Source organism: Harpia harpyja, chromosome 9 (assembly GCF_026419915.1).
Source record: "Harpia harpyja isolate bHarHar1 chromosome 9, bHarHar1 primary haplotype, whole genome shotgun sequence".
NCBI classification, from domain to species: Eukaryota; Metazoa; Chordata; class Aves; order Accipitriformes; family Accipitridae; genus Harpia; species Harpia harpyja.
The window spans coordinates 40,625,328-40,651,294 of NC_068948.1; the positions used below are offsets into that span (position 1 = coordinate 40,625,328).

General features: G+C 39.3%; 1 protein-coding gene across 3 annotated transcripts in view; it reads right to left on the bottom strand.

Annotated features, from left to right (window-relative positions):
* Positions 1–216: 216 nt before the first annotated feature.
* The window catches only part of PPM1F (protein phosphatase, Mg2+/Mn2+ dependent 1F), a 28,867-nt gene continuing 3,116 nt past the window's right edge, over positions 217–25,967 (bottom strand). The window contains exons 2-8 of one of the 3 annotated variants that reach the window (XM_052798048.1): positions 18,052–18,185; positions 13,349–13,548; positions 12,531–12,719; positions 11,216–11,359; positions 10,135–10,228; positions 8,862–8,986; positions 217–8,407 (exon numbers count right to left, since the gene is read on the bottom strand). In XM_052798048.1, coding sequence (XP_052654008.1) covers positions 8,294–8,407; positions 8,862–8,986; positions 10,135–10,228; positions 11,216–11,359; positions 12,531–12,719; positions 13,349–13,548; positions 18,052–18,185 — 1,000 coding nt within the window. In that variant the 3' untranslated portion in view covers positions 217–8,293. Of the gene's footprint in view, positions 8,987–10,134; positions 10,229–11,215; positions 11,360–12,530; positions 12,720–13,348; positions 13,549–18,051; positions 18,186–25,967 lie in introns of all 3 variants that reach the window. The other 2 variants (XM_052798046.1, XM_052798045.1) reach the window with 2 other exon arrangements.

Genomic DNA, 25,967 nt, shown 5'->3' on the forward strand with positions numbered 1-25,967 from the left:
GTTTTAGCGACATCATCTTTTCAAGTAAGCATGCTCTGTGATCCCAAGGATTGTTTCCTTCTAGCGCTTCCACTGGTGTCTTCCTAGAAGGGCCCTATGGAAGAAGGCAAGATTTGGTGACAGGGTAACCACTCAAAGATGTGGAATATGACCATTGTGGATCCAGCTACTTGAAGTATTAGAATGAAAAATACATTTAAGAAAAGAAACAAACAATGCTTTGAATCACTATACTTTATTAATACTTCAGAAACATCAGATCCTACAGTGGAGAGTTCTTATCCCCGCCTGTTTCCAATCACTGCTTTGAAACAACTTCTTGCAATATGCAAATAGATACATGAGGCACTGTGTGAATACAAAAGTGACAATACAAAAAAACCCCAACAATTGAACCTCATGCAATACATACACACACATATATATATAAAAAAATATGGTAATGTAGCATAATACACACAAGCACTATTAGAACAATCCATGTAAATGAATGTACAATATGCATAGCATTTTATGATCAATGACAGCAGGTTTCTGACCTGTGCACAAAATCAGTCAGCTTAAATAAGAGTTTTAAGATACTAGATAACTGGTTAAGCCACAGCTTATAAAACCTGCTGTACTGCAGCTTTTCTGCTCAGGGTCACAAGTGCAGATTAGCATACAAAATAAATAAGGACTACAATTCTACAACACTTGGCTAACAGCTCCTATTTCAAAGTCACTGGCCCTCTTACTTTCATTCAAGGTTCATTAGCCAACACAGTGGCAAGAAATATGCCTAAAGCAACAGTTCTGCTCTTGTACTACTTTAATACTGATAAGAACACATATATTAAGTCAGCAGGAGTAGTCACAGAGGTCTAACTTACCACTAAATAAGCACAGGATTGAAGTTATCATACAGAGCAGACAGTGAAGAATTACACTGACTGAGAGGTTGATTAGCCATGTGGTATCCTGCAGTTACCAACCTGTCTGTTCCGTCAACTAGGGCAAGAGAGAGAGAGAACTGAACTGTTGAAGAAAGTTAGAAAGCTTTTTTCCCCTACTCTAAACAGTGCAAATATCTGAAAACGCAATCTGCAGGAACAAGGAAATACAGAGACAAGTATATTTCTGAAGTCCGGTATTCAGGATGAGAGCTACTGTTACCTGAAATAAGCTTAAGTATCCGTATGGAATAACATGCAAATAACAGGCTTTTCTTCTTACACATCCATTAGTGGTCAATGCCAAAGACACAACAGTTGTAGTGTCTTATCTTCCTAGCTGACATGGTACTTTCTACACTCTTGGTGTTGCAGGCCTCCAAAGATCAGACCACATTCACTATGAACACAGATGAAATTAAAATTATAACATGGCAAGTGAACTGACTTAACAGACAATGGAGTTTACAGTCTAAGAAGCAGCATCTTGGGGAGGGGGGCTGACAATGTAAAAGGACATAAAAGATAGAAGAAAAACAAAATTGGGAAGAGAATAAGGAGACAGAGCAGGACTGACTTTTCAGAAGAGGAAGTTAGAAGTAGTTAAAGTAGTTAAGTAAGTTAAAAGTACTTAAAGTTAAAACTTTATACTGGCCTTATTTTTTTTGCCAATGTAAAGTTTTAGCCCCCAACAAAACAAACATCTTGCTATTATTAAACACACTGAAAGAAAAAAAAAAAAGCAAGCAGCATCAATCATCCAGTATTAAGCAGAATGCCTTTTAACAAAGTTAGAAAGGGCAACATGAAAAAGAGGAAGTCATAGTATTTAATTGCCCTGAGAAGGTCCCCATAGGATCTCTCTAGCTTCCTAGCTATTATCTCTTTATCCTTAGACATCCAAAAGGAACCATCATTCCTTAGATAAAAGGATAAATACTTCCTGCAGGGAGTGATGGTCACACCTTCCAGCTCCATTTACCAAAGTAACAAACCTTCCACATGCCTAATGTATTGCCACACAAATGATAATAAACTTCAAGAAGTGATCCGCTAGATCAGGAAAGACTGATGAAGTTCTTGTGCATGGAAATCCAGAACCATTTAACCATTAATAAGTTCAGTACTTGCTATATTAATATCTCCTGGAAATTAGTAATCAGGATTAATAGTTGAGAGAAAATTCAACACTCATAATCTAACTAGTCACAAAACCAGATGCATTCAGCTCCTTAGAAAGTTAAATATATCTTCTCTCTGCAGACTAAAAAGCACATATCAACAACAAGACACGAAACCCTGACTGAGAGGAGTTTGTTAACAAAATAAAGCAGACATTACAAAGCAGCCAAATTCATTTCCTTAAAACAGTGGTTTTAAGCTGACAGTGCACTGCCAACTCTTCTAGCTTACTTTTTTTTTATTCCATTGTTTGCATTCCAAGAAGCTTGAAAACATTTCTTTTCCTATTGATTTTGTCCTCTTCTGTTTGACAAAAGCTGCATCTTTCTAAATTTTCCATGCTGCCAACACAGCTGTCTTTTGTTTATTTTTGTGTGCAGCAGCAGCAGCAGCATGCACAGCTTGGAAAACACATTAAACTAGCAACGTTGAACAGCTTGTGGGGAAGGCTTGTGAGTGCTCAGTCTCTGATGGGCCACACCAAAATAAAGGTTTAAGTGATTCTCTGTAAGATTTTGGTTTCCTGTTCTATTCAGAGATAAGGTTATCACAAGAGCCTACCAGTTCATTTTAAGGTAGTATTTTAAGAAGAGTCCATGACAGATAGGTGTCCAGGTCCAGTCACTCCCTCATGTCTCCGTTTGATTACTTTTCAGCTGACACAATTGATACCAACAGAAATAACTTTAGATAAAGTAAAATCCAATAAATATATTAAACCCAACCAAAACATATGCAGAAAGTGGCTGGCTTAGCTCTTAGAGCTGTCAACGCTGCAAAACAAATACTCAACAGGGCTGGCTGTTTTAGTGGTTTGATTTAGGAAAGCAGGGAAGACTAGTCTCTTGGTTTTGGTGCTGTCAGTTTTAAAGGTTATGACTAGCTTGGCAGAAAACCCATTGCTTTCCAGCACAACTATTCAAATGCAGACCTACAATAAACGTGTTTAGAGAGAATACATAACTCAGCATAGCTTGGGAAGTTTTGCACTCATTTGAAAGCTCATTTTTCTCCCTCTCCAACCCTTCCTGACTGACATTTTATCCATCAGGAGTTATTTGCTCCTCAAAAAGGGGAAATGGACCATTACTTCCTAGTAGGATTTTGTCTGACGGCACAGGCCCAACTGTAAAAGGGACAGTAATAGAACTAAGCAGGAAAATTTAATTCAGGCTTAACTAGAGCTAAATTGTATATGAATCATCTGCAATCTGCTCTGTTGTGGCTAACATCCCCCCACCTTCTCCCTAAAGCATTTGCTTGATACTTCAGTAATATAAGAATAGAAATAGACCATGTCTGGTGCTGTGCATTAAGTACCTGCATCCACAAGAATACGAGTGATTTAACCAACACAGTCTCACTTACACAAAGAGTGAAGCTGCAATCTTAATTTAGACTTTAAGCAGCTCAACTGTCTATGCCCTTTACAGATTGAGGGTATTTGCTGGTAACCTTTTGTTCAATGCTATTTAGAAATACCTATGTTCCTCAGCCACTTGTTTTGGAAGCACCTTTTTTGTTACTTTTTAAAGGATTGCCTGGGAGGGAAGTTTCAACCCCAAACAGCTGCTTTAAGCTATCAACTGAAAATGGTTTTTCCAGTGCAGACAGCCAACTTTTCTCCAGAATTCAGAAAGCAAGAGAAGCACTTTTCCCAACATCCAACAAAAAAATGGAAATTTTAGTGGCTTTTCATGACAGAAAGCTAATAGCACTGGAAATGCTTTTAAAAAGAGCAGTGTCTCATCTGACTTTGCATTCAGATAAGTGTCTATTAAATGTTATTAAAGTCATCACTGTGATTAACACTATTCAACTGCCAACTCCGCTGTAACCACTCCATGCCCAATTACTCATCTTATGAGAGCTCACCAGCCGTATCGATTCATTAACACACTTCATGGCATTTACTCATGGCAGCAGTTGCACTGTGACCAGTAACTGCATATACTGAATGCTCCCTCTTAGCACTACCTTACACATAAAGATGTTTAGAAAAACCCATTTAGTAGCATTAGCTTCCAAGACAGTGTTGAGAGGTCACAGTAAGTCACCTCAGATGCTTTTACTGCGATTCCTTCCTTGGCTGTTTGAAGACACAGTTACCACATCTGAGTTTTGCCTTTTTAATGGGTGTGTTTCTAACTCTTTCAAGCACTGGTATTTCACTCTAAAGAAGTGACATTTGTAGCTCTATTTTCCAGCCCACTTCCTTTTTAAAATAGGCATTAATAATACTTAAATGCATTCCTGTCTCTCTCTTTCACTCCTCCATCACTCAGAGGGTGGATTTTACTTAATCTCCCTCTGTTCTAAAAATTTTCCTGCATTTGTGTCCTCTGTATTCTCAAAAAAACCGCCAAACCAACCCCCTAACAAATGTAATTTGTAAAATTGTAATCTTGTCTATGTCATACCCAGAAGACTTACTGTCTTAGGTATGTTTATTTGTAGGAGAGGGTGGGGTAGGGAAGGGAAAGAAAGGTAGAAGTATGAATTACCCATAAGCAAAAGAGATGTTTGATACCCACTAAGCTAGTTTTCAATCAAGCACAATACAAGAATTTAAGCATGCTCGGTTTTAAAAATGCAAGCTCCTTTAAGGAGCAAGTTTTCTGATGCTGGGTGCTAAAATGCAGCAGCAGCAATTTCATTTGGAGTCCAGTAAAATATGAAAATACTTTCATTTTTCATTGAACATTTGTCTTGAATCCTTCAGCCAACTTCTATAGCTTCAAAGATTTTGGCTAGACTCAAGAATTGGTTTTGTTGCAGGCCCATCAGAAAAACAACAAGGAAACAGGCAAATTAGTCAATTTGTCATTAGTCCATTTGACATTGCTGGACAAGTGCTAGTATATCATAGATGGTGCTGGGAAGGCCCAGAGAGGCAAGAGCATTCTCTCACCAAAATTACACATTATTTTTAACCCTTCCCAAAAGAGGGAAGGAAAACAGAACAGAACAGCCAACACCTGAAATCCAAGAAGTTTTAAGAGGAAAGATAAGAAAAGCTAATGTAGCAGATTAGTACTATAAATTCACAACATAGCACCAGTCCATATTTTGGACTATTTAGTTCAACTTCATACCTTCTGCTAGAGCTCCTTCCCCTCTCTCCTTACCACCCATACTAGTGACACTTCTTGTAACAGTATTATGCATTATAGCTGATGGCTTCTGAAAGTGATATCAAAGTCACAAGCGAAACAAAATTGGAGGTTGCCTTGCTATCCCAAGGATAAGACCATCCTGATGACCATTTTCAATAGAATTTTAAAAGTGCACTTCCAAAATCCATACTTGCATCCTGTGTCATACTTTCATTACTGATTTAACATCAAATTTAATGTTGGTTTTTCAGTTTAAAAAAGAGAAAAAAAGAAGTTTCCATAGGTTTTGATCAGGCTGTCAAGAATAGGTAAGACATCTCCAAAACCAATTTTCCCCCCAAATAGAATTTGGAATTTTACTGTAGATGACACGCTAAGACTTATTTATTCTACTGATAGGATACAAACTGCCATTTTTGACCCAGTTACAACTCCTATAGATGGGACCAGACTTTTTGAAGCTAGTAAGAAGTCTCTAAAAATTAAGAGAAATATTTTTTATCCCTGCTGAAATCTGTATGAGTTCCCAAAGACTATTCCTACCCACTTCCATCTTAAAGAAATGAGGCACTAGGTCATTCAGAATGACAACATCTATATATGGGAACAGCTTCTCCGAATGCAGAATTTCTTCCCTAGAGCATAGCCTGAGAATTAAATTTTTGATTACCACAGACAGCTTTCTAAAGGCCCATTTCACTTAGCTCCCTTAAAAAAAAAAAAAAAAAAAAAAAAATCTATCAAGTTTGAAACAAAAAAGGATATTCTTACAGAGCTGGAAGTATCGATTGAAAGACTTAAGACTTTATTTCCTCTGTAACACAAATCTGCTCCAAAAAGGTTGAAATAGAAGGATTATTACAAAGAATTTGGCTTGTTCAGTTCCCTCCATGTTTCAGGAAATTTGGCAAATTTCAGAAACTGAACTGTACTGTGAATTTACCAACATTTCACACCTCCCTTCATGAATACAATAGCTTCCCCCTCTCCTGATAAACCTCAGATAGCAGTGAAATCAAACAATTCTGTATGATTCTTACTATATTATTAATGAGAACTATTTCCAAGACACCAAGAGGCACTAGTGGTCATCAGAATTTAGCATGACACTGAATATCTGGGTTAGAAATCAAAGAGACAGGAGATAGTAAATCCAAAGGGATTACTATGCAAGCCTAAAGGCTTTTTTAACTGAAGTAGGCTCACTACAAAAATTAACACCTACCCTACCAGGTTGCCATCACAGAAAACCTTCCCCACATATTTTAGGACAGCAAAATGTAGGAGGGAAAAGAGTTTGCAACCTTCTCAGAGGAAAAGCTCCTGTTGTTGCACAGCAAAACAAGGAAGTCACTGTCCGAGTTGCTATGTAATGAGATGGTAGCTCACTGAGGAGTTTCTATGTTAAACTGTACAATCATCCATAGTAATCCAGCAAAAAACTCAAGTCGCTTGGGTAACTGCATTGCCCCACACTAGCTAATGATTCAGAGAAACTATGGACATAAACAGTGCTGCTCTGTTCTTCCTTGTAGCCATCTCAACTTTTCTACCTAAAATTCCTCCTTAAGGAACATTAATGTTCAACACATTTTAATCAACAGGACTGACATATTGCAATGCCATGTGCTTCTAAATTAGGCATACAATCTTGCTGCCAGATGTAAAGCACTTCTTGTTTAGATACAGAAATTACTAACACATTTACCATTGAGCCTTCAGATCTTGTTGAGTCCTGCTAGCCAGGCTAGCAAGGCAAGACAAAACACAACCAGAGGCTCTAGCATGTAATGGATATAACAGTTGCACAACAACATACACATTCATTAAGGTTCATTCATCCTCACCTTAGCTTCACATCCCCTTAGAAAGTTATTTAGACCCAAAAAGTTCATGAAGTATGGCCAAATTAACCATCTATTAATCAAAACCTGTTACTAAACTGTTTCTAGTTTGTGTTAGTAAATTTTCTTGTGAAGGTCAGAAGCATATTTGTTTTTCAATGAAAGTCATGATGACTCAGATTGTTACTTTATGATTAACTACCTAGAGCTTTTTGCATGGGGCAGGGGTAAGTCACAGTAAGTATTGTGAAGCTTTTACTACAAGCCACAAGATTTGGCAACAATGAAAGACATGTTTTCTTGAAACCTAGTTCCCACTAAAATAATTCACAAAAATGAAACATTTAAGTGCATTAAACATTAATATTAATGAAATAAAAAAGTCACATTTTAAAAACACTATAAACTGGCTCACTAGAATATGATAGGAAGCAAGCAATCCTTGGGTGAAATATTTAAGGCACTTGAGGGTTGTCAGTTTTTAAAACCAGATAATAAAGACACAGCCACTTTAAAATTCTAATTTAAATAAAAACCACAACAAAATAAAGTAACACTGCAAAAAATTCCTCCAACTGTAAAGTTCAGTAAATAAACAAAAAAACACTTAGAATAAAAATACAATTCTTATTTGTTATAGTACACAAAAAAGAGGCAGAAACAGAGCATATTTAACTGCTAGAGCGTACGTACTGTAAAGATGTCTCTCAAATACAACAATAAGGGTCCTTTCTTTTCAGGTTGCCAAATAACCAATAAAGCATGTTTGTTAGGGAGAAATAATCCAGTGCAGTTAAATATTGGATTCCAGTTTGTAAACCAGAGCATCCCACAAAGCAGCTGATTTTGTATCATTTTGCCTGGGATATTTCTAGTTAGCTTTCTTGCTCTTTTTCTGGAGCACTCAGTTTCATTTTCTCCTTTCCATACACACAAAATTAAATGTCTCTGAATAAAGAGGCCACATCATTCTTGTAATATCATCTTTGGTACAAAACAAAAGCAACTTACAGAGCATAATGGTGTCACCCAGTCTCTTGCACACCAAGCCTGTTCCTACAGACCACATGCAGTAACAAGCTTTTCTGTGATGGTGACAGCTTCTCTCCTCCCAATCTCCAAAGTAACATCACAATTAAATATAACATACAGCATTCTTTTTAAGCGCTAATTTAAATTTTCACTCAGAATTCACAAACGGGTATTCTCACCCATTAGCTTATACATAGTATGGTTTCTTACCACTTCCAGGGCAGAGGGGTATGACCAGCAGCCCTGGGACACACTTTAGAAGTCTGCTCCCAGAGACAAAATAGCTGTACAATCTCCACATCTGCTCAGGGTTTTTTTTGAAAGGAGGGGGAAGGAAGGAAAAGACAAATGGGAACTCAGTAAAAGGAGTCTTGCCTTTCTGTTAAATGTTTGTCCATTTGTCATTTTTCTCCTGACATGTTTCGCCTATTGCATTAGAGGCTTCTTCAGTGGAAAGCAGTTCCTTATGTGAACTTATTTGAACATTCTGGATTAAGCAGATTTTGTCACTGTGTGGCTGCTGCCTCACAGCTGAGGAAATTAAAGGGTGAGCTCCGAGCATCATCACCAGCCCCAAAGCTCTTAGGGTCTCTGAGACAGTCTGCCAAGATGTCCTGAGGATCCCTCAAGAACACCACTAGAACAGTGATGTTATCACTGGATCCATTCTCCTTTGCAGCAGCCACCAGTCTTTCGGCTGCTTTGAGACCCACTCCTTTGGTTTGCATTAAATGATCTAGGACCAAGTCTACAACCTCATATGGCTTGATAGCGTCAAAGAATCCATCGCAGGCTAGGAGCAAGTAATCTTCAGAACCAGTCAGCTCAAATGAATCTCCATCTGCATCACCAGAGATGTAGGGTTTCTGACATATGTCACCTAAGACAATCAAAACAAAGGCTTTATTGCTTCAAATGTAAACAGTAACTTCTTCACCCATCAGTTACTTTTACCATCCTCAAGGACAGCCAGATCATATTCCAGAGGTACCTGATGCAGGACAAGAGTAGTGAAAAGCTATGGAATAAGCATGGAAGGCCTTTGTTTCTTTAAGAACGCTTGGAACCTACGTAAATCCAGTTGGCTTCTAAGGGGTTACTCTAATTCATGCTTTCCTAATTTTGCAGGGAAACTAAGGAAATTCTTTCAAAGTTTTTTCTCTCTGAAATATATTTGTGCAAGGAGATAGTCAGGCCTTCATTTTGCAGGTATGTCTCTTGTACAGCCTTCAGAATGCTATGAAAACAAGATTTTTCTTAGCTGTCCAGATATAGAGCACAATGCCACAAGAATCTGCTCATTGTGTTTAGTTCATCAGTTTCATATGGACATACTTATTAAACATGGGTTGCTATTGACCCAAATAGTATTATACAAATCTATACTAATTTGCTTCCACTCATACATTACAGTTATCTACTGTACTTGCCCAGGGTCTTTTCTCTTTCTGCCCTAATTGGTGAGTAGCAAAGTAAGCTCGTTTAATAAGATTCTGGAATATTACAATTAAAATGCCCTAAATTGCTGGATATGTGTGATTTGAAGGAGGATGCAGCAATCTGACTTAAGAACTGCAGTCAGGAGAAAGATATATTAATATTGAAGTGGACAAAAAAACCCACAAAGCAGACATTCAGACACATAAAGAAGGCTAGATGAACATTTATTACTTCCTCCACTTTTAAAAATTAAATACTTTACATTTTTTAAGCTACTATAGAACACCACGGTATCAAAGACATTTACAAGAAGCAAAAGACTTCGAAGTATAAAAGAATTAGGACTGTCATTGCTAGCATGTAAAATAAAACAATATTCTATGCCTATGGTAAAACCAATAAGATTATATAGCTGCAAGCTATGTAAGTTATATAGCTGTAAGCTAGCCTTATGGCAAAGACAGTAAGAGTGGTTTGCTATTTGGTCAATGCTAAGCAAAACGTCATTTACAGCAAACATACAGTCTCAGGTGGTGTGTTTTAATCAAATTTAATCTGAACAATACTAATTCTAATGGCTTATCTTACCAATTGCTCTGGAAACAGCCAAGGTACCATTAACCCGCCAGCAGTCCATATAGGTTACACAACCACCCAGAGTCTCAATACGTGCTCTCTCATCCTGAAAAACAGTAGAATACAATTTTTATACTGAAAACCTACCCATGGCTTACTGACCTTGTCGTTACCCAATTGAAGAGGAAAAAAAAGACAAACCCCAAACCCAAGAGCTGCTTCAGCTTCTGTATTTATACTATGAACATAGCAAACACACATATCAGAATCTAGCTCGGAAACATGCACTTAAGATTACTGGAAACAACCCACCTACTTCCCACCCATACCATGGCTTGTCCACAAAAAAAGCAGAATTCTTAAGTTTTTCATATCTGCATGTTTTTTCCCATACGGATGAGTACCCTTTTGTGCCACTTCTTCCCATCCCATACAGCAATTGGGTAAATATATAAATATTTGGAATAAAATACAAGATAACTAGACTATTTAACAATAGTATTCACATTGATAATCCTTTAACTACTCAGTTATTACAAATATTCATGCTATGAAGGCAAAGGATCGTGCAATGCTATCTAAACTCACAAGATCCCCATCAAATTTCATGTAATAAAATACCTGGCTATTTAAAATATATAGAAAATGCAATACACTTTAAGCCAGTTAGGCTAGTAGATTATCATTAGCTTTTGAATGACAGTATAGCATTATGAAAGACTTGCATTCTACTAACATTTTAAATAGCTGTTAATCTCAATAAGTTAATTTGTAACAGGCAGTTTTAAGTTCACACACACAAAAAAATTCTGTGAAAGTCTTTAATTACTACAAATTTTGAAAAGACAGTCTGAGCGGGAACTGAAGTCAGGACTACCAGTACCATCAGTACTTTCAAGGGGGCATAGTTGTAGGGATCACCTTTTCAAAACACAGGCATGGATGGAAAAAAAGAAATTGTCAATTCTCTGAATCCTATCATACAATATATGTAATTATGTAAAGCACCAAACACTTAAGAAGGCTCGAATCCAAAGGTTTCAAGAGAGATTCTGACAACACACATGAGAGAAAAAAAACAAGTCAGACTTACTTCTCTTTCTGGTTTGTGAGGTTCCATTAATGTCACAGCTTTTCCTTGCTGCACAAGCATTACCTGCGAGTCCCCTAGCCATGCTATGTGTAGCTTGTTCCCTACAATCAATGCAGATACACCTGTTGTACCACTCCTCAGCTTCTACAGAAGAAAACAGGTATGTTAGGTGAATATTCAACAACCCCTACTAGGTTACACGGCAATATTGTAAACCTAGGTTTAATCACAGTTAAATGCAGCAGAGTAGACCTGCCAATCATAATTCAGGCACCTGAAAAAAGGTATGAGATATTGGACAGACTTGAAATAAACTATTTACATGTTCTAACATGCAGATGGCCAATACTGCCTCTGTTATGTTCTTCCTTTTCTGCTATTTATTCCAAAACTGATCTAGGAGACTAAGACCTCTATTGTTCAAAACACAGAGACACACAGAAAAGAAAGAGGATCTGAATTTCAGTAGCATGAACATTTCACAAACAAACACAGGTCTCCCCAATCCCTTTCACACTCTCCACTCTACCACTGGCAACTACAGACACCTTGCTCTGCATACAACCCCTTATCCTTGGGTATTTAAATGAGGATGCCAACAAAGGAAGGAACCTAACTGTCCTAGATTCCCTGTAAAGATTAATGAGAGTCAGACCTCATGAAGATGCTGGTCCCTCTTTTGTATCTCATTGACAGAAATGAAGATATTAACAATGAATACTTCCCTATTCAATAACTGCTATAATAAAAGAGTTCTCATTAAACTGTATAATAAACCACCCTCCCATTATGTAGTTTTGAAGAAACAATGTTCATCATACCAACTTGACTCAAAGCTGATCAATAAGCTTAATGAACTGAAGAGTCTGATTTAAATCACAGAATGTATTTTTCATCTTACAACCACCTGTGATATTAATGGCGGGACAAGAAAGAGGAAGATAGTGACCATATTATCAGGAAGAGAGAAATCTCTTTTCCAGGTAAGAGATAGGACAACAGAACATCTAGGGGCTGCCTAATTTAGGCAAAGAGGCAGCAGAGTGTTCTCTCAAATAATTGGTATGTCAGGACCATTTCAACCACTTAACACTTCTTTTCAATCACTCATCTTGAACTTGCAAGCACTACCATTTTGTTTTTCCCCAAAAAAAGAAATAATTTGATCAAAGAAAACCTTTACATGTAGCATAATTTCATAAAGAAGTCGGTGATTTAAAGAAACTGTACTGCCAGAATTTTCTGGATAATACCATGTTGTCCAACAGTTCTCAGTGTTATTTAAATACAGTGGAATTAATCTCTACCCACTCACCTCTCTTTTGGCTTTGAAAAGAAACATTTCATCTGTCTTCTGGAAAGAGCATTTCAAGGCCTCAGCTGGATTCTTAACAATCTCTTCGTGTAGCCCAACATTTACATGTAAATGGGTTGCTGAATAATTGGCAGCATCCACTCCGCCATGGCCATCAAATACAGCAAAGTAAGCGCGATCAATGTCATCCTTTTGCGGGGAGGGAGAGAGAGGAAGACATATTCATGTTCAAAACCAAAATAGCTCATAGACTGGTACCAGCAAGCAAAGATTCTTTATTCTGGGCTTTCTTCCATACAACGTTGCATAGGTAAGGGCAATTTAAGTCAGTTTACCCATGTGTAAAATGGATAAAATGGGTACTTTGCAGGGGAATTACTTTTCTTTGTTTGCTGTTAGTCATTTAATATCCTTGAAAAAAGTCTGGAATTGAAACAGCAGACAGCTGGTTATGTAGTCCCACTGCAGCTTCAGTAACCGGCACTTGTACAACTGCTGTTCTCCCCCCTTCTTTTCTTAATATATCAGTTACCTCAGTCACAAGAACATTATAACTCCAGCAATAACACTGGGTGAACTTCCCATCTCCCTATATTGCTTATGACATGAAACCCAAGGTCACGAGATCCTTCTTTATCAGGGCCGTAGTTAGCCCCTAGCAATCTGAGTCAGTAAGTCCTTGCTCCAGCACAGACATGATAAATAACTTGTGGCAACAAATTCTTACCATTTCACAGATCATCCATCACTACGTCATTGTGTTTACAGGAAGGTTGAAAAGCTAACAAACTGGCCTCCCCAATTTTGTCCAGACTTACTGATAAACCAAACAGCTGATTGAACTCTGGGAGCAGAACATGGCGGTCCTCCATTTTCCGTCGAGTGTTACGGATGGCATGGATGGAAACAAGCAGGAACCGCTTCAGTGGTCTCAGTGGTGGCAACTGCTTCTGCCACTCAAAGCAAACATCCCGAAGCTTGTTAAAGAAGCAGCGCTGCAATGACTCTCCATCCAGCACTGACAGGACAAAGACAAAACAGTAAGTTGTGTGCCCCATTTTCCTACATTACTCCATCTTTTGGCCTGTCTTTCCTTCAAGTTTCTTTCCTTAGAGCTACATACACACATTCAGCACTCTGCCTTTACAGGCTCTGCAAGAATTAAAATAGGCTCCTGAGAATAATGTGGAGAGAAAGCTGCAATGGAAAACAGCATAATATTAAGGATAAGAGCAGCTTCTTTACTTATAAGCTTACTAGTTCTCTTTCCAAACAGATGCTTATCAAGTAGGTGATTATATTGCAAAAATCATAACAAAGACCCCCAAATCAGTCTGGCATATTAGACATAAATGTAATTACTATGTAAAGTAAAATGCACAAGTTAATAGTGCTGGGAGTGCACCCCTCCCCCCACCAAAAAGAAGGAAATAATCAAGTGGGCAGAAAAGCCTTCAAGATAAGAGATTGCTGTTGTCTTGGACACAAGGGTTGAAAAAGCATTAGCCTGGCTTTGGGTCAGGTTATGTCCTACTGAACCACTTCCACTGAAACAAGGAAGTCTGAGAATGTTTTGCTGAGGTCAATAGCTCAACTCATAGCTGAGCTAAACAGATTAGAGTTTTAAGCTGTTGTCTTTATCTTTTTAAATACACATGGTTGTAGGAGCTAGAGGGACAGAAGAACACTTCCGCCGCTTTCCTGCTTTGTCATTACAGAGCAGAACTGTAAACACCCATTGAGCATAGTGTGAAAAGCTCCGGCCAGACACTCAAATCCTTTTCTGGATAGGTCCCAAAGATCAATTAATCCAAACTTATTGTTCATCAGACTGAATGGTTTGGTGTTTGGCATTGTGTCTAGCTTTGCAATGCAGTCTCTCTCAGAATAGGTAATAATTTAAAGTTTTGTTGTTTGAGTAAGAACCCTGCCTCAATGCTAAATCAACTAACTTCAAAAAGCATTGAAAAGATCATCTATAGAGCAAAAATAATTTGCTGGTCACTAAATGTGTTTCCTAAAGAACTGCAGTGCATGAACTATCTTTCCTATTTTATCCTGACTCCTGCTAACACTGCTAGCATTAAAGCTTCCTCAGAATTCCTTTTCATAACTCCTGGTTCTCAAGCATTTCTTTTTCTCAGCAACACTGGATGGCCAGCTTCAGATGCATCTCTGGGCCTGGAGAATTGAAAGCTTAAATTTAAACACAGATCTTTGATTAGCAGTCACTACATATTAACCGAAACTACTTTTGGTTTGCTTAATATGCAGGTGTGAATGGGCAAGATATTAAAACCTTTAAATATTAAGTCATCCCATATACAAATATAATTAAATAGGACAGCATCTTAGACAGTCTTGTCTACAGTTATTAGTTTACATATTTGTAAATGTCTTGACTAATATTGACCAGAAGACTTGGACACACATTGCTGTTTAAATATTAAGCTTGTGAAATCTGACATAGAATTTAGTACCTTAACAGCAGAAATTCTTCTGCAATATACCACATCAAACAGTGGTACTCATATAGGCACACGTACATAACTTGCTTTTATATAATTGCTTCTCTTTCAATCCAAAAATGCTTTTTTGCCAGAGAGTTATTGCAATGCAGGAAGAGAGTCCACACTGTGCTGTAGCACAAGGAACATCTTCCTTCCTAGTTGTACAGTTAAAGTGATGCAATAGCAAATTACAAGATAGGGAAAACAAGTACAGTCCAAACATGCAGAGAAATTAATGCATTTAAAGTAGATATTCCTGGCTGAGATTAGGCAATGCAAGTACCTGAATAGTAAGCAGATTTCTATAATGTTTGATAGGGGAATGGTAAATAGCGATTTGATCTAAATGACAATAGTGACACAAGAATGAACAAAGATAAAATAGACAGGAATATATAACACGGAGATTAAAGATGGTTTCAACCATGAGAACAGGGATGGTTCTGGGGCATTTGTTAACAAGGAGTACCGAGAGAGAACCTGAACTAGTTGAAGATGGAACTCATCCAAGGATTTTCTGACTTTGCCTGTGCTATCTTAAAAGGAGACTCCAATCCTGTATCTTTATGGCCTTCAGAGTAAAACAGCAGCATGAATTATTGTACAAGTGTCACCAGTATAATGTAACCATACAGGATTCCAGAGACATTAGATGCTTGTGACCAAGAAAATGTCCCTGTCCTATCAAGTTCTTCATTACTCACCGTTTCTAAATATTATAATTTCTCAGCCGTTCAGATGAGGTTCACTAACTGAAGGTCCGTGGGCCCAAGATTTTCATAAGACCCAGAACTAGGAATTACAATTCTAGGCTCACAAATACACAGCAGTTCACATCCTGTATAACTGCTACAGTTCACCTCAAATATAATTACATGGGAGTCAATGAAGAGTCCCCAGCAGAGTGGCTTCAAGATGCTCGGATGACCAGTTTCCAACTGCTTTGTGAAATATTTGTGCTGAAAACCTACGTAATTATCATACGTGGGTTACAATATGCTGTTCCTCATTCTCCTGCAAAGGCTGAGCGATAGCAAATATACACTCCTGGAGCACAAAATCACAACACTCTAAGAAAGATACAATTCTCTCTGATGTAAGGGAGACAATAATGGAGATGCTTTTATATCACTTTTGACAATGGGAGATCTTACCACATGCCTGACAGTCACTGCGGCAAACACAATAGGGAGTTTCTAGTAATGGCAGATCAGGACCTTGACCTCCTTCAGCTTCCCCTGCACAAAGCCATGCTCTAGCACTGCTGCCTGTACTTCTTTATCTTACAATTGCAGTGATCTAGTCACACAAAACTCCTGTTTGCCAGCTCCTCGTCTGAGGCGGAGTCCTGCTCCAGGTTAGGTTAGTTGCAGTGAAGTCCGTGTGACCGCTCACAGACCAACAGACACAACAGAACACGGAGTGCAGAAACAGGGCGCTCTGGGGAGACTGAACTGGAAGAAGCACCCGCGAGAACCTCCGCAGGCCTGCGGAACGTACCTCGCAAGCTGGTTCTATACGGAGGTGCTGGGAACCCCAGCCCCAGCAGAGCCTCTGCGCGGCCGCAGCTCCGCCGGGGGGCGGCAGAGGGCGCGATCCGCCCCCCCTGGCCCCGGCCCCGGCCCCGGCCCGGCCCGGCCCGGGCTCGCTCTCGCCTTGGAGGCGGGTGTGCCGGTGTCCCGCACGCCGCCGCTCACGTTCCCCCTGAAGGCGGAATCATTCCTCCCTGCGCCGGGGAAGAAGGGCCAGGGCACGGTGTTTAGACCCCAGCCAAGCTGATACAAAGCCGACTCTTGCCATGCAAAGTGCTGGAAACTTGCTAAATCTCTCCAGCCATACGAAGGCTACAAACATTAAGGCAACGGATGAAATATTCAGGGTGCAGCAAGACTTAATTAAATGTGTTCCCCCTCCTGCCGTTTCAGACTTGTAGGTGAATATTGAAATAGGCTTGTGGGAAGTGTCATATCCTGGCCATTACCAGAGCCCTGCTTGGAGACACGTCCTCTGGGGCACACTGAACCACCTTTCAAGTCATCCCAGGGAAATGGCAGGGTGAGTATTTCCCCTTACAGGATAGACAAGTTCGCCTAAGACCTCTCTCCTCCGTTTTTATCTTCGACTCTGCCTGCATCCTGCTCCACTTAAATTCTTGGCACTGGGACTGAAGTTTTGGTGAAGTCTAATGTTAAAACACTTCAGCATGTAAATGCAATAGGACCATCTGTTACACAAGGCACAAACCCAGTACTCAGTCACCAAGGTCTGTTCTCTCTCCGGTTCACTCAGGAGAAAATGCAGGCATCAGACAGAAGACGCACACATCAGGTTCTTCATCCCTCAGCATCCCATCTTTATAGCGGAGGGTGGGAAGCGAAGAAATAATCGATAGAGACTATTGAGAAACTTGCCAAGAGGAAGATCTAGAGTTTCAAGATGTTCAGGTAGTGGAGGGGCCACAGGTCTCAAAATCTGGTTCCCAAGAACAGACAAAAGCAAGATGGATTATATGGATGAATTTAAGGTGTCAGCGTGGCTGCATAATAGCAACTGTGATGATGTCAATGACAAAACATAGGAGTAATTAGCTAAGGTCAGTCTACCAAAGAGAAAAGGGCACTTCAAAAATGTAAGAGGTTATCAACTTAAGATAGGAACTGAACCAGTTCAATTTAAGTGAAATTATCCAGTGAGGAAAGGTTCTTAACTAGTTCAGTTCAGGAAGCACAGTGGATACAGTCACTAATTCTTTTTGGGAAGAGAAACTCTCTTCCCTTTCCAGAAAGCCAACCCACACGATCAGTCCAGGGCTCCAGACACGTTTGCATCTTGCCCACAAAACTAGCATAGTTACCTTTCATCCCACAGATACCCAGCAGGAGCAAATAAAGTTCTGTTCACTGCTGCTTGCCAGACAGCCTAACCAAATATTCTGGGAAACATTTCAAAACACTGAAGTCTTCCAACAGACAGCCTCTGGGAAAACCACAGAAGGAAAAAAGTATACTTACAGGTGAACCTTTCCTCATCTCCTTCTCCCTCTGTTTCCACACTTTGCTGCTTAAATTCAGTCAAATCTGTTCGGAGGACTTCATCAACTGCAGCATGGATCAACGATGCTGCAAGAAGTGGTGAAACACCTCTGCTGGTAAGAAAAGGAAGGGAAAGCAAAATAGACTGCATTAGTTTAAATTGAGCTACAACCTCACTGTTTATGGCTGGTGAGCTCAGAATTAGAAAGCATTACACACAATCAATAATTCCAATTTCATTAGTAAAGTAGTAGAGGAAACCATGTATTCAATATTTATTCATACAAATCTTTAGTAAGATCTTCAGTTGGACAACTGCTTTCTCAAGAACGCAAAGAGGAAGAAGCATATGAATCATGTTTTCAAACTGTTGCCTCACACTCCAGTCACAGATGGTACCTCCTTTTCTCAAGCTCTCAGATGGGAACTGCTACCTTCAGTTCTAGCCTCTGAACATAAACATTTTGTTTCTACTCACTACACAACATTTCTTGCTCACAGTCAACTGTCTCTCCACAGACAGTATCAGGATCTCTGCATTGTGGTACATGCAAATCTCCAAAAAGGTTACTTAAGACTCCAGTTCCCTTCCCTCCTCAAAGAAAGTCATGCTCAGTACTAACCTACAGACCTTTAACACTCAGTTTCTCCTGACTGGAAGTTCCCCAAAGAAATCACCCAGGAAGAAGGTGCAAAGAGTTGGCACTGAGGACTGGGATAAGAAAAGACTCCAAGACTTGCGATTCAGCTGAAGCTTTTAGGTAAGCATCCAGAAGACAATAATGCTTCACAATCTACACACCCTCTCCTTTTCACTCAACACTTTATGCAAGCTGCATTCTTGATAGGAAGCACACACTTGCTATAATGCTTTTGACTCTGTAAACAAATAAGCCCCATCCAACTTTAAAATGGGGCTACTAGAAAATAACTCTTTTATATTCATTATTTTCCCATGGCAGGCACTAATAATTACAGTACATAACACACATTCCTGACATTTTCTATGAGCACAATGAAGAATAAGCGTGGACGTCCATAAAAAGCATTTTATCCATAGTTCATGGGGTGTTTGATACCCACAAAGTATCAAATTATACAAGCAAAGCAAGTAGCACATTAAGGCACCTGCAGCAAGTCAAGGACAAGACTTTGTTTTGCCAAGAAACATTTAGAAAGTCCTGAATAGAACTGGTTGGCTACGGAGTAAGAAATGGTGGAAGCAACTAGTCTCTGCAGATGTTCAGCAGAGATGACTGGTTTTGTGCAAACAGAAGAGCAGGGAGGGGAAAACTGTGAGGTTTCAGATCCCACCACCAACAAGCTGAAATGCATTTTGCCATTGTGTTTCTGAAAGAGAGGCCTTGTCATATCCTCACAGCCATGTACGAGTACCTCCTGTGGCAGCAAACAGAAAGCATTGTGTAGTCAGCAGGCTGCTAACAGAAGCGTGTTTTATGCTACACATTCTGTAGCAGTGATGGCCTACTTTAATGAGTCATTTTGGTACTTCAAATAGATGGCAACATGTTTGCAGTCCTTTCAGTGCTAGCTGCAGTCATATCACATCAAGGGAAGCCAGAAATTGGCTTTTTATTTCTTTTCTAAGGCTAATATGTTTAGGGGAGTTAGTTCCTTTCCTACCCAAGTTAAAAGTAACAGTGCCTGCTTATAATCACTCTGACACTAACAGACAAACTTTTAAAAGGTCAGGCAAGAAATACATCTGAAACAGATATGGCAAAACCCTCAAAAAAATCCTGCTTCCTGTTTTTGTTTGTACAGGTAGAAAAGAAAGCAATATGAAAATACAAGCCACACTATGTCAGATACGTAGCTGATGCTGCTGCAAGTCAGAAGCTTTAGTTAAAGTAGGTTTCAGCTCCAAGAACAGAGACAAAATATTAAGTGAAAGAGCTATGCATTTAAATGCAGTGAGAGACACAGCTTCAGTCATCTTCAGAATTTCTTTGCTATGCTGGAGGAAAAATTCAAATCTAGCCTGGGTTTCCAGCTTGGCATCAGAAGAGGGCTTAATACTTTGATTTTAAACTTCGTAGACTTCTGCTTTGCAGAGCCCTGACTTGCTGAACTGGGTCCATAAAAAGAAGCTTAAACAAAAGCTAAGTGCTATAATTCACAAGTCCTGTATAAACCTCTGCTTACAGGATGCCTGTAACAAAGAGGTTTACGAGTTATTATGTCACGTCCTTCAACTTTTTCCAGTCACCACCCAGTTCCTAAAAAGGAAATTCAGAGATTCCTCAGTACTGATACGCTTCATTCAGCTTTGCTTTGCTTCCTGTGTATTTCCTCCCGCTCCACAGTTTTGCAAATCTATACAGAGAAAATGGTTGTTCATTGGGATTTTGTTATGCAGTCAGCAACAACAACGTTGAGCAGTTGATTCTGACATGTTGACAAAAGATAAAAGCCCCCAAAATGACCCTATTTAGTTCATTCAACCTCAGTTCCAAACAGAACATATATTTGTCAGTTACTTTATGAACTCTTAATACTAGTACTACCATACTGGTAAGCCTGTTTTTTACTCAAGCTCAGGTAAATGGAGCTCCAAGGCAATGGCATCTTCCATTCAGTTTTGACATTTACCGGTTCTAATTTCATCCTCTAAATCAGGGACTTCAAGAGTTACCAAAACATATAATTAAAGAAGAGTAAGAACTGCTTCTTTAGTTGAGAGCTACAAGGTTTCACTTGGCTAGAAGAGTATCTGGAAGCAGACACAGTACCTATGGCAACCAGTGTAAAAGTAGAAGCCCACTGCAGTTACCGTAACAGACTTCAAACCTCTTCTGTAAGCAAAGAACAATGTCACTTATTGTTAAAATCTTCCTTTCAAAGAAGCCCAAGACACCCTGCTGACAGGCTGAACCAAGCATAATTTAATCTTCATGAATCAGAAGAATTACTGTAGCTGTTTCCTAAGTGGGAAAACAACCGTGCTGGGAAGAAGAGGGAAGCTGGTGGGGTGTGCTACATGGAAAGGATGTTACCTTCTCTTGAAGACTCTTAGAAGAAACGTGTCAGCCCCGTTTCTATGACACATGCAACACTAATTACCTAGCCTCAGCGTACACAGGCTAGTAGTAAACAGACATAGAATTTCTTTGCCACAGGCTATTTCTTTACTAACAAAAAGGGTGTGTTTTGACCACAATAAAAAAAATATTTAAAAAGAATTAATGCGTGTTGTAACAGTGCAGATGAGGCATTGTAACTTCACCACCAGCTAAAGTCGGATCGCCAGTGGCTGGAGCATGGAGTTCATATCATCCAGCCACTTCATGGTAAAATATAAGCCTCATTTTAAAAACTTGAGTATAGATAAAAGTGGTAAGTTAAGAGTAAAGCAATACTTATGCTAATAAAGAACACACTTAAATTTATATGCCATCCTCCCCCTTGAAAGATTCTGGACTACTGGACACATACAGTATTGTTAAAAGGAGCTATGCAACGCTTGTGTTGATATACATACCTGTGGGCCAAAATAAAGTTACAGACGGAAGTAAAAAGCAATTATGATATTTTGCATACTTTAGATTTGGCCTGAGTTACAGAACAGAACTTAATTCTCTTCTTGTTCACCTTGTTTCTCTTCCGCGATACAATTTAGTTCTCTTTCACTTTAAAAGACCAGCTGTCATGCCATCACAGCCACAGTGTATTCATATATGTTCCTTCAGGAAGCAGAAACCGTAGTAAGATCACTTCTTATTTGATTTCATTTGGGTCATTAAATCCCCAGTACACTTGCAGTGAGCATTGCAAACAAGTCACCAGTTCAAAGATGCCTCCACCTCTTCTTCCCCTCAAATATAAGAGGGTATATTCAGAAATCTCTAGTAAACAGCTTTGTGGGCATGGGGGAAGCATCCAGAGCATCAAAGGTCAGGCCACCACATCTTGTTCAGAGCCTCAACTATGACTACACTTTTTTCAAAGGCTTGAAAACAGATGACAGACTTTCTGTTGTGCTCTATGCCCACAGCTTACAGCAGCTTTGAGAAAGGCGAGTAGTGCAGCAGATGGCAGACTCCAAACAGCTGCTCTTCAGCACTTTGAGCAGAGAGAAGCAAGCTCTGTGCAACCTGGTGGAGAGTGGTACAAAGCTTCACTAGGACATACCAAACGCCCAGTGTTTATGCAAAGCCTTCTGAATTTTTTACTTTTTTTGGAAGGAAAATAATTCACATCCCCCAGCCCCAAACACACACATTCTCCCACAGTACTGTCAGGAAATCTCTGTTTGTATAAAGAGAAGCACAGGAGATTACTAACTGTATTTGCTAAGTTGTTGATCATTTGCCACCTTTCAAATTAAAAAAAAAAAAAAAAAGTTTACATGATGTTCTTACTAGGTATTATTACCAAAGTCATGGCAACAAGGCAGCAGTGGTATTGCAGGCCAGAGCACCACTGTACAATCCTCTTTTCCTTTCAGAGCGTGCATATATATATATACATGCATATGTTGGGGAATGAAGAAGTGCTATATCTGCTAGCAAAAGCTTCTAGCATAACTCAGCTGCAGCTGACTTATATCAGAGGGAAGAGTGTTTGTGCTCTGTAACACCAGAAGATCACATACAGGACAGCTTTGCCAGTAAAGCAAAGTTTGTCACTGCGGACTCAGTGTGTGTTTCTAGCACGTTACAGCTATATCAGCAAAGTGTTTTTACTGCAGATCTGCAAATGCTAGCAGTTCTCTAGTAAGTGAAAGATCCTCTCATACTGCCAAAATAATAGCAGGTCACAAGTTTCCTCATAAACAAAAGCTGCTTGTATTCAGTATTTTCTCCCCAATCTGCTACTTTTATTTCCCTCCCCCCTTTTTATTCTTATAATCAACTACAGAATGCTTCCACTCAAGTGGCTCTAAGCATTAGTACTTATTACAGCAGCACCCAGAGTTCCCAGGGTGACGGTGACCAGAAAAGTACAAATGTATACCGGTTGAGGAGAGAACATCTGACATCCTACAATGCATAGGAAGTTGTTTCTTTTGTTAATGACATCAGGTCTTTACAGTGGATGAACAAGATGGAATCAAAACAAATATATAAACTGCCACACAGAGAATTTCAATCTTTTACATTTCCATCTTTACATGAAGCAGTTTCTTCCACATTTTCTTCTGAAACTATCAGAAGCAGCAGCAGCTTTAGAATCCAGAATCCATCTATTTAGGCCCTTCAGTCATCATCAAACAGTTTTTTACAGAAAATGTGCAATGGAGAGTCACCAGCTACTTCCATTTCATTCTCAGCAGGAAGAAAAAGCACACCAGCAGAACAGGAGAGGCTTAATTCCACAAAAGCCACTTTTCAATTAAGCCCTAAACATGTTGTTTGCAAAATTGAGTATTTCTTATCTTGATGCCCGATTCAAACAACAACAGAATGGGTGTTTCACACAGATTGAGAGCAAAATATGCAAGTTCTAGGGAAAGACAATTTCAGTTTTCCAAGCAGAAACAAAGAAACTGATTTAAACACTAGCAAGCCAGACCTAAAAGTTTCCTCATCGTTATAGATCTGATCTTTTTTTTCAGCATTTCATCAAGTGTTTTCTCTCTTGTATTGCAGGCATCCCCATACATACACTTCCTTTTTAAAGGCAAAGTGATTCTTTCCCAAAATTACTATTGAGAGTATCTTGTAACAGGGAAAACTCCCTGGGGGTTTTAAATTACGAAACGCATTCTGAAAAGCAATTTACTGATCACAAAATTAACAGTTTGTCCAGCCTCTATATACCGTAGGAGGCAGGTCAGAAGTGCCAAAAACTTTATTATCCAGACACACGTACAGTGTGAGCTGCACATCATTTCTCTCAAGCTGTGTATCGTCCTGCCATCAGCTTCAGAAGCAGCAGTGGGCAAACTGCGCACAATGGAAAAGCAGCTAGTTTTGACCACCACCCAAAATTACCAGAGCTGGTTTGTTAACTATTTGCTAAATTAACTAGTAAACAGCAGAAGTGCCACATACCTCTTGCGCGTTAACTTTATCAAGACTTCCAGTTCTTACACTATTAATCTTAAAACAGTGAGAAACTCCTAAAAAGAGTAGGCTGTTTTGCTAAGCCCATGCTCGCTTTTGCTACCAAGCACAACTGGTCCCATGAAAACTAGAAAGTTTGTTTGCAGGCAATCACACATGAAATTCACTTTCTTGTCTGAAGTGAATAGATCACTGATGCTGTAAACATGTTCCTAGCAATGGGAATTATTAGTGCATTACAATAACATACACTAAATGGTACAAATTAGGAATAAGGAAGTAAGTTTTAGGGGATTTATTAAAAGCAGAGGTCACAGTAGACAGGGTATTAGTAGTTTTCAGAGGAAGGGACTAAAGGGAGTTTTAAGAAGAGATTGGGTAAACCAGAGGCAAGATAAGATTTTTTTTTCCCCTCTTCCTGCTTACAACACATAAAAACATAAAAATATAAGAATTGCTGAATTAACTATTCTAAAAGCAGGGAAATGCTGAAAATAAAGATGCCAGGGCCACACCTTGGCTGTAAGCACTACAGTGTAAAACACAAAGACACAAAACAGGATGCTGAGGCAACCGAGAGATGAAACACAGTGAATCGTTTGGGAGGGGGCAGAACAGGAAGCCAAAGTCTCACAACTGTTATTGTAGTAAAGTCTCCTCAAACAGGAAGGCTGCTGGAATTTCACATTGTTCTTTGGCTATGTCACAGGATGGTCATACAAGTTTCAGCTCCTATCAAGGGAAAGGAGAAATTTCTGTATTTGGGGGTCTGATTTCATCTCATGTTCTGTTTCAGTACAAGTTAGTAAAATTTCAAGTTATTTTCTAAAGTTTTGGAAGTAACTAATGGGCTCTTCATTCACATTGACCCATTTCCACAGATGGCCAGAACACATAGCTCTTACCCAAAAGTGTATGTTAATTAAAATTCTGCAAAATAAGATTACTTAAACCTGCCCCAATTCTTCAGAATTTTATGTATGTATTTAGCTCCATACAAGGCAGGCAGTTCCATTGATTTAAATGAATTATTCAAACTTGAAACATCTGCAAAGCTTCACTGGATTAGCGATTTAAGCACAAGTCCTGCCAGGAAGTGAAAGTGGTTGGCTGTCTTAGCTAGTGTTTGGCTATGCTAGCTGCATTTACAGAAGATTGTTAAAATAATTCATTTTAGATTAGTAAAGACATTTAAGGGGTTTAGCCTGAGATATCCAACTGCTTCCATGTAAGAGATGCGTGTAGCCTTAGAGAAGCAATAGCATTCAGAAACTCCTCGTTGGGCCTAACAAATGTTATTCCTCACCCCATTCTCTTCTCGACAGCAATCCTGATCGGTGGTGGAGGAAGAAAGTTTCTCCTTGCAAAGACACAAAGGTTTATGCCTCCAAGCAACTGGAAGACAAGCTAAACATCACCATATGTTGTATCATGAGCCAAGGATATTGCTGGACATTTATTGGCTTGGGCCCCTCAAGGCATGACCCACACATCTGTGTGGGTGTGAATGAAGTATCTGACAACACAGAAATAAGAAGCAGGACTGCAGAACTGCGTGCCAAACTTGATTCCCAATAACACTTTGATCTGTAGAGAAACCCTCCATCGTTACTCATCATCATGTAAAATACATTCTTTGACACTGGAGTGTTAGAGAAGTCTCAAACTGAGGAAATACAGAACAAGCATCAATGCCAGAAATCAGCAAGGTACACCTGATAACATCTTCATAGCGTTAAATCTGGTTATATTGACACTGTAATATTTGAACGTGCATATTTTCCACTGAGCTGCCATCTGTGTGTTACGGATGCTACCGTGATAGCCTGCAACAGCACGTCACTGGATCTAAGCTACAGTGACCTC